Consider the following 9,121-nt stretch of genomic DNA (forward strand, 5'->3'; position numbering starts at 1 on the left):
TGCAGGGTGTGTGTGTGTGTGTGTGTGTGTGTGATCATTGTTGCTGGCTGAGGTCAGCGTGGTCCCTGACTCACGCGACCTCACACCCACCCACCCAAACCAAGCCCGGTCCTGCTCCAGCCCCACGATCGGTTGCAGGTCAGACTGTTAGGACCCACAGGATTCTCACTGGCTGATTCCTGGAGGATCGCCAGGCCTCTCTACCTAGTCTTAGCCTAGAACCGCATTTCCCCAAGTGGGTGACACTGCCCCCTGGTTGGGCGTGGTGGTGCCGGAATCATGCAGCCCCACCAAACTCTGCCATCGGTGGCATCCGTGCAGACGGCTATAGGGGAGCTGCAGAAGCAGATACCTGCACTTTATCCTGGAGCCTGGGCCACGTTCAAAAGTTTGCAATTGCTTGAGTGGGGGAAGGCTGAGTAATTTAATCGGTTTGGGAAGCTCTTCTGCTCAGCATCACAGAGGGGTGGGGCACTGGCTGTGAATGCTGGTCCTCCCACATGGAAGGCGAGTGCCCCCTGTTGCCCCTGTGTCCTCTGGACAACCGCCCAAGTCAGTCACTCTCTCCAGCCCCCTGCTCCCCTTCCTGGGCACGCTCCTGATCCGGAGCCCATCAGACTGGCACTCTATTTGGATGATTTGTGTCTGTGCTCTGTCTCCTGGCCAAGCTTCAGGAGGTCTTTATTGTACCCACCCCCAAGGTCACAGAAGGTGCTCAGGAACTGCTCCCGACCCAAGCTCAGAGCAGAAGGGCCCCAGGTGGGTCTGCAGACGCCGAGGCTGGCTGAGCCCCCGGCCCACTCACCGGCAGCTGCTTCTCCAGGCAGATGCTGAACGTCTTGGTGTGGTTGGGCTTCAGCTTCTTCAGGGGCACTCGCGTCTCCCCGATGAATTCATTGTGGCGGAATTTGTCCTCATCACACACGGAGATGCTGGGGGGCAAGAGCGCGCGCGCACCTCAGCGGGACTGGGCTTCCCTGTTTGGTTGTTAGAGGCCGTGGTGGAAGGGGTGTGGAGTGGGGGAACATGCACGTGGCCCCTAACCACAGCAGGGTCTCATGGGTCAGAGTCAGCCCTGGGGCCCATGCTGGGCCGGGAGTGGGGATGGGGTGGGGTGAGGGTGCAAGGGTAGGGGTCAGGCAGCATCACTAGGCCCCCACCTATCACAGGGTCTTGTGGTTCAGGGTCAGCCCCTGTGGCTAAGGCTGGTGGGGGGGCTGATGCAACATGCCCTCACCCAGCAGGGGCCTTTCAGATCTCGGCCCGCCCCTACAGCTGTGTGTGTATGGGGGTAGGGTGGGGGGTGTGCACCGTGCTCCACCCACCGCAAGGTCTTTCGGATCATGTCTTCGTCCGTGATCCCGTAGTAAGTGAGTGTCTCATTCCACGTGGGGTTCAGAGTGTTACGGAGAGTTTTTGTTCTGAGCTTATTTGCCTGGAGACAGAGAAAAAAGATGCCATGAGCATGCAGGGTGTGTGTGTGTGTGTGTGTGTGTGTGTGTGTGTGTGAGAGAGAGAGAGAGAGAGAGAGAATATAACCCCCAGAGGTGTCCCTGAGCTAATCCCCAGTACCTGGGAAGATGGAATTAAAGCAGGGATGTCAGCTGCAGCTACTGGGCAGGTTGCTAAGCAGCGGCCTTGACAGCTGGGAGAGCATCCTCAAGGAGCTGGGGGGGTGCCCAACATAATCACAAACCAGGAGCCACCAAGCCAACTCTGGCTCAAGGCAACTCCGTGCTTGTCAGGCCACTGTGCTCCACGGGGTTCTCAGGGGCTGACGACTCGGAAGCAGACCGCCAGGCCTTTATTCCGAGTGCCTCTGGGAGGACTCCACCCTCTCGCCTCACTGGAGCGGCCCATCCCGTTAGCCTCGGGCCCCACCTAGTGGACGCTGTGTGTAATTACAAAGGTCCTTGAAAGCAGGTGTCAGAGGGAGATGTGACTGGAAAAAGAGCCGGAGAGACAGGACAATACTGGTTTTGAAGGTGGGAGAAGGGGCTGCGAGCTAAGGAAGGTGGGCCGCCTCAAGAAGCCGCAAGAGACGAGGGAATGGATTCTCCCTTTAGAAAGCAGCTCTGCCAACACCCTGATTTTAGCCCCAGGAGGTCTGGGTCACTCTGCTAACCAACACAACTGCGAGAAACTACACAGACGTGTGTTAGGCGGCCACGTTTGTGGTATTTTGTGACAGCAGCAACAGGAAACACACATGGCCAACTGCGCCCCCAGGGCCCCCTGGGAATCCTGCAGGCGTCTGAGAAACTGCCCGTGCCTGCCCGGGAGAGAAACCCTTGTCGGGCTGCTGGCCAAGCAAGACTCCTGCTTCCACCCCTTCCTCTGCCCCTCTGCCAGAGCCGGAGCTCCCAGTCTGATTGTTCTGCGGCCTGTCACAGGTGGTCAGACAGCACTGGTGGGGCCTGGGTCCTCCCCGTAAGCCAGCACTCGGACCCTCTGTCAGCACCGTTCTCAGGACTCTCGTTCGTAAGGACAGGAGCCCTGGCAGTGCAGGGGTTACACGCGGGGCTGCTAACAACAAAGTCAGCAGTTTGAACCCTCAGTGGTTCTGTGCGGGGGAAGAAGCGAGGCTTCCTACTCCTGTCAGGAGATAAATCCTCAGAAACCCACAGGGGCCGTTCTCCCCTGTCCTGCAGGGTGGCTAGGAGTCCAGATCGACTGAACGGAGCTGGGTTTGGTGTTGAGTTTGTAAGGACACCGTTGTGGGGTAAGCATTGGTCTGCTAACCGAAAGCTCAATGGTTCAAACCCACCTGCTGCTCCTCGGGAGAAAGACCAGGCTGCCTGCTGCCACGGAGAGGCTGGGACTGGAAGCCCAGTCCGGCCCTGACGCGCCCTCTGGCTCCTGTGTCTTGCTGGGTTCCCCCTTCTCCCTTTGGAACCTGAGCTCCACTGGGAAGCGAAGGGACCGGCTGCAGCCCTGCTTGCCCTGAGGTGCTCTGCGTGTCCCAGGCAAGTCCGATTCTGACCGCCAGGGATGCCCCCCGCCCCACACGTAAAAACAATAACTCAGCGAGCCACTGGGGGCCAACGGGACGAATCCTGGCTTCCCACATGACCCTGAATGCCAGAAATCGGTCTGAAAGAAAACAGCGCCTCTTTGCTCCGTCTCTCCCAGATGTTGCTGGTGCCCACAGGGGTGTGGCCAGCCTCTGGGCACGAGGCACATGAACCAGAGCTCTGTGGCCACAGACATCACTGTGGCCACCAACATCAGGCAGACAGACGCTGCCCATGCCATCGCCCTCCCCCACCCCCACTCGGTGCGGGCCACAGTTCAGTCCAGCGACTCATTAAAGGCTTAGATAAGTCCTATAGTGAAGAAAGCAGTTGAGGGTGTGTGTGTGTGTGTGTGTGTGTGTGTGTGTGTACACATCCATTGATAATCTAATCCATTTCAACTCCCAGCGACCCTCCCTGGCAGAGCAGACCGGCCCCGGGGGTTCCCATGGAAGCAGAGGCCACACCTTTCTTCTGCAACACTTGCTCATTTCAGACCAGCACCCTCTCGGCTGGCAGACATGCCCTCGACCACGCAGCCCGAGGTTTTCACACAATGTGGATCTTCCAATGGGGACGCTGCTTGTCCGAAGCTGGGCTGGAAGTTCCCTGGCGGGGAGGCCATCCCCCCCACTCAGCAGGTGGTGGTGCTGACTGGGTGCTTGTGCAGGTATAGATCCCCCACCCCCGCCCCGGCCGGGTGTCCCTCAGCTCAGTCCAGGCCCCAGCTCCAGTGGTGGGCAGAGCGGGTAGGTAGCCTGAGGGCCATCCTTACCTTACTGGCTCCCGGCAGCAGGTGCAGCTTGACGTAGGGGTCGGCCAGCCCATTGTGGTCCATCGGCTTCAGGCCCTGAGCAGAGAAGGGCAGAGCGTGAGACAGAGCCAGGCCAAGCGCAGCTGGGGCCCCAGAAGCCTGACTCAGGACAGGTCCCGCTCCCCTGGGCCTCCTGGCTGGGTCCCTCCGGGGCTCTTTGCATAGACACCCCAGGGCCCCCCCACTCCCAGGATAGGTGAGTGGGGACGGTGGAGATGATGTGGGTGGTCCGGGGCAGCCTCCCCCATGAGGCGGCCTTCTCCTCCTCCAGTCTCCAGATGCACCCCTCCCCTCCCCAGCCTCCCCTGGACACACTTCCCTCACGGACCCCACCTGCTCCATCACACAGCAGCAACCCCAGAGACTGCCAGGGACCAGGAGCCACTTTCTCTGCCTTTGCCAGCTCTGCCAGCCCTCACTGGGCAGGCCACCGAGCAGGCCAGTTGAGGAGGGTCACTCCACCAGATGGCAGGCCTGCCTAACTTTGCTGGAAGCGGCAGCCAAGTGTGCTTGCTCAAAGAACCCCCACAGACAGAGAACGGCTTAGCTGGCCCAGGCTGGTTGCCGTTTCTGAGCATGGCGCCTTCCCCTTTGGGGCCAGTACCCGAGACACGGGGTGGTGCGGGGGCCCAGAGGGAGCCCTGACATCACGCAAAGATGAATACGGCTCCCGCCCTCCCTGCTGGGACCCACTCCACCTCCAAGCAGCGAGCTCGTCTTTTGTCTTTCTCCCACAGAAGAGGCGGCTGGTGGTTTCAAACTGCCGACCTGCGGTTGCAGCCCACGTGTAACCATTGCACCACCAGGGATCCTCGAGAGAGTCGTCCCTGGAGGAGGGCATCAGGCTTGGCAAAGTGGAGGGGCAGGGAGAGAGGCAGACCCTCGTGAGATGGACGGACGCCGGGGCTGCGCCAATGGCCTCCCATATAAGAACAATCGTGAGGATGTCGCAGGACCGGGTGGTGGGCCTGGGTCAATGGAGGAGTTATATTGTCCCCTGAGCCTCGGCTTTATCTTCTGTAAAACCCCAAACTCGCGGCCACTGGGCTGATTTGGATCCACAGTGACCTTAGAGGTCAGAGTTGGACCGGTCCGGTGGGTTCGAGGTAGGAAGTCTTTACAGAGTAGGAAGCCTCATCTTTCTCCTGAGGGTGGCCGATGGCTTCAAACTGTCCATCTTGCGGTTAGCAGCCCAGTGCGTAACCCATGACGCCACCAGGCTTTATCATCGGTGGAAGGGGACAATAATTCTGACCACCCAGGCTTGGCACGGACACCAAGGGGCTGCGGTCCTGGGGCCTGGTTCCGGTTTCTCACTCTTCCCCAGCCCTGTCGCACCTGGGGGGGGGGAGTGCAGGCCTGAGCGGGGCTGCAGCAGTCAGGCGATGCTTTGGTTCCCAATTCTGGTAAGCATGTTGTGGCACGGTGGGAGGAGAGTCGGGTTGCTAACTCAAGGTCGGCGGTTCAAGTCCTCCAGCAAGTCCACCAGATGGCACCCTTGACTAAGGGGACGTGAAAGACGAGGCTTCCTGCTCAGGAAAGAGCCACCGAAGGAGCAGCCAGTTCTCTGTCCTGTCCCCGGGCTGTGAGCCAGAGGAGACCCAGAGCGCAGTGGGTCTGGGGGGTTGGTGTTGGCCTTAACAAGGTTTTCACGGGCTCACGTTTTTTGCCTTTTCATTGGCCAAATCTTTGGATCACCATGTTGACACAGTGGCTCTCCAGGCTTCCAGTGGCTGGGGTGGGGCAGAGGGGTGGCTGCACAACTGGGCCCAGAGGGATGCCCACTCTTGCCCTCCTGGACTCCTGCTGGAGCTCCCTCCCCGCCCCACCATCACCCCATCACCCCAGCTGGCTGCCCCGGAACACCTGGGGGCGGCCCTCTGGGCCAGAAGCAGAGGAGCCAGAGGGACTGCCGGGAGGCTGAGTCACTGTTCTGACCCCTGCCCCCCATCACTCTGTGCCCAACAGGCAACTCTCTGCTCCTAACCAGACCCCCCTGCCCCCCTCCAGCCTGACCCAGACTCTGTACCCCACAGAGAGCGGTTCCCAGGTCAGGGGGCTGGTGGGGGCGGGTTTCTCATGCAAAGGCCTCCTCCTCCACCACGGCTTATCGGGTCTGCAAAAATGGTCCCGCGTTTTAGGGGGCGCTCCTAAAGGAGAGCCTACTGCTAGCACAGAGAGAGGGGGGCAGGGACCAGTGTGGGCGGGTGCTGGGATGATCCAGGCTGAAGCCGCCCTCCCAGGACTGGCCACTCTGCTAGCTCCAGTGTTCCCGAGGACAGCGATCAGGCCTGTGCAAACTCATGTGCTGACATCAGCTGCACAGTGTGTGTGTGTGTGTGGGGTGTTAACCCTACGTACTGGTCATGCTAGGGCCTGTCCCGCTGTGCCCAAGACCACCCCCTGCCCCAGAACTCCCTCATCCACTCTGCTTCCCCTTCCTACCCTACAGCTCCAATATTCCTGCCTGCAGCGCCTTCCTGCACATCAGCCTCTGAGCAGGGTGACACGGAGAAGGGGGTGCCAACCCGCCCTGGTTCCCCATCTTCCCCAACTGTGCAGGGTGCTCAGGCTGACACACACACACACACACACACACACACACGTGGCTGCATCTCTACACCCCCCACCCCTCTCCAGTCCAGGCAGGGGAGGCGGGCACACAGCATAAGGAAGGGCCTGGTGTCTGGGGCGAGAGGGGAGGGCACAGACTCTGTCCAGAGTGGCCTGGGAGACAGCGCCCATCCCCAGTTCCCAAGCCTGGACATCTGCAAAGCTGGGCTGAAAGGGGGCAGGGTCTGCCCGGGCTCTGCAGCCTGGCCTCCACCTTGGCACAGCCACCAGCTCCACAGCCTGGTACCCAGCCGACTGGGAGCCTTCAGGAAAGCTGGTGTCCTTTGGGTGAGGCCTGGGCAGGAGTGGCACGCACAGGCCCCCGGGGCGAGGCCTGGGCTTAGCCTTGTGGACAGTGTTCACCGCTGTCCATGCAGCCTCTGGATCCAGTGGCCTGGGTGGGGCAAGCACAGAGCCTAGGATGCCACCAGGCTGAACAGAGTCCTGGGCAGTACCTCAGAGGGAGGGCGGGAAGGCAGGATGGAGGGGAGCCTGCAAGCTTGTTGGGGGGAGGTTGGGGTGGAGGTCTGGGCCCAGCCAGCTCAGCAGGAAGCATCCTGAGCCGAGCTGCACTGGTCCAGGTCCTCAGCTCCACATACAGCTTGTCTACAAGGTTCTATCCGGCTACCCTTACCTTTCGAGAGAACATCAACTTTGGCACCTTTCGCCCAGCGGGAGGACAAGGGACAGTGCAGTTGAGAACACAGAGCTGACCACGCTGGCCCAGGGGCAGGGCCACCAATGGAGAGCCAGAGACCCCGGAGGGCCTGGCTGGGACCCCCTGGCCTTGGCGGGCCCAGGAAACGGATCTGAAGGGCCTCTCAGGTACGGACCCTGATGCTCCAGAGGGCGAGCCCAGGCAACAGCGTGGGCAGCGGCCAGAGCAGGACCCGCCCTGCAGCCGGGCAGACATGAGACCTCCATCCTTTACCCCTCTGTCTCCTCCCACCCCCAGTCTGTCCCAGCTCCCGGGGCCTGGCCCCCATCCTCACCCTCCCATCTTGGTCCTACTCTTTCCCTGACAAGCCTCGCACACAGGCTTTGTGGGGTGGATTGGGCAAGAATCCCCACCCTGCCCCCACTCCCCAGAGAACCAGGAAGCCCGCCCCCCTGCCTCCTGGTTGCCAACCCCTGACCCCCGGCCCCGGTGAGTGGCTGGGGGTGGGCCTACCTTGGCCTTGCTGATGGTGCAGTGGAGGGCGTTGTTCTCCTGGTCATAGAGCAGGCTGAAGTCCAGCGTGCCCAGGGCGGCTGCGGGCAGACAGGGGTACAGGTCACAGGCATGTCACACAGAAGCCTCAGCCTGGGGCGGGCGAGGTCCGGAAGGGTCTGCCGTGACCAAGTGAGCACCTACTGTGTGCCAGGTTCCTGTTCCCGCTCCCCACCCTCTCCGGTACTGTCTCCCATGGGCGTAGTGAGCTCAGATGGCCCCCCCACAGGCACGGGCTGGGCGCCTGATTCAAATTCAGCTGGTGGGCCCCAATCCTGGCCCCTGACCCCTGGCCCTGCTGGACCCTCAGCCGGCCCAGTGGCGTGTCCAAAGGTATTAGGCACTCAGCCGACGGTAGTTTATTACTCAGTTTCCCTTGCCTGTCAAATGTTAGGAGGAATTTAAGAGAAGGCAGAGGCGGCCGGCACTGGCCAGGTTGGCTGACAGGTCTGCTGTCCCACCTCCCAGTGAGCAGGCTCAACTGGGGTTCCCTGGCCTGTTGGGCTCCTTCGGGCCCTGTGGAGGCTTTGAGGAGCCCACTGGGTCCACACACTGCTGTGCCAATGCTTCTCACTGGCAGGGGGTGGTTCTCACGGGCCGGGGAGGGGGCAGCAGTGACTGGCGACAGCCTTTACCCTAGCTCAGGGCACTCACACCCAGCGGACTTGGCCTTCCATTTGCCTGTGACACTCACGGAGAAGGTACAGGTAGGGTTGGGAGCATAGCTCAGGGGTCATCTCCAGACAGTCAGATGTTGTCCTTAGGAGCTCCAGTCGGTCCTGGCCCCGGGCACCTGGGCTAGTCACCTGGCAGCGCACTCACTGAGCACTCATTCTTCCATTCACCCACCATCGTGTGCCAAACACACAGCAGACCAAGGTAAACGTGCCGTACCAGCCCCCAAACAGAGCTCACAGCCATCGAGCCCATGCCGACTCACAGCGACCTTACAGGACAGTGTAGAACTGCCCCGTGTGTTTCTGAGACAGTAAGCCCTATCTTTTCCCAAGGGAAGGGGGGTGGTCTTGAACCTTATGGCTCCAGGGCTCCTTAATCTGCTGCCCAAGACCTCTTTGAAGGGTTGAAAAACAAGGAGGTTGCTTTGAGGACTGAGATGCGCCTGAGCCAAGCCAGGGTCTTTTCAATCTCTTCCTACGCACACGAGTCGGACGCGGAATAAGGAAGATCGAAGAAGAGTCCATTCCTGTGAATTGTGGTTCTGGCAAAGAATCCTGGAAGTACCATGGACTGCCTGAGAGCTAACACACCTGTCTGGGAGGAGTACGGCCGCAGTGCTCCTGAGAAGGAAGGATGGTGAGACTTGGTCTCCCGTACTTTGGACATGCTGTCCGGAGACCAGTCCCTGGAGAAGGACATCGTGCTTGATAAAGTAGAGGGACAGCGAGGAAGAGCAAGGTCATCCACAAGACAGACTGACACGGGGCTGCACCAATGGGTGCAAACAGAGGA

At 60.7% G+C, this 9,121-nt stretch overlaps 1 protein-coding gene across 1 annotated transcript in view; it reads right to left on the bottom strand.

The window, feature by feature from the left end:
- Positions 1-7,720, bottom strand: part of DOC2B (double C2 domain beta) — a gene marked incomplete at its 5' end in the record, with an annotated part of 18,609 nt that extends 10,889 nt beyond the window's left edge. The window contains 4 exons of the mRNA XM_013005739.2: positions 806-932; positions 1,326-1,435; positions 3,790-3,864; positions 7,613-7,720. Of these exons, the coding sequence (XP_012861193.2) occupies positions 806-932; positions 1,326-1,435; positions 3,790-3,864; positions 7,613-7,720 (420 nt within the window). The remainder of the gene's footprint in view (positions 1-805; positions 933-1,325; positions 1,436-3,789; positions 3,865-7,612) is intronic.
- Between the last annotated feature and the right edge of the window lie 1,401 nt (positions 7,721-9,121).

Source organism: Echinops telfairi, unplaced genomic scaffold, assembly GCF_000313985.2.
Source record: "Echinops telfairi isolate 266 unplaced genomic scaffold, ASM31398v2 ScPeMD7_7458;HRSCAF=8496, whole genome shotgun sequence".
In the NCBI taxonomy this organism is placed as follows: Eukaryota; Metazoa; Chordata; class Mammalia; order Afrosoricida; family Tenrecidae; genus Echinops; species Echinops telfairi.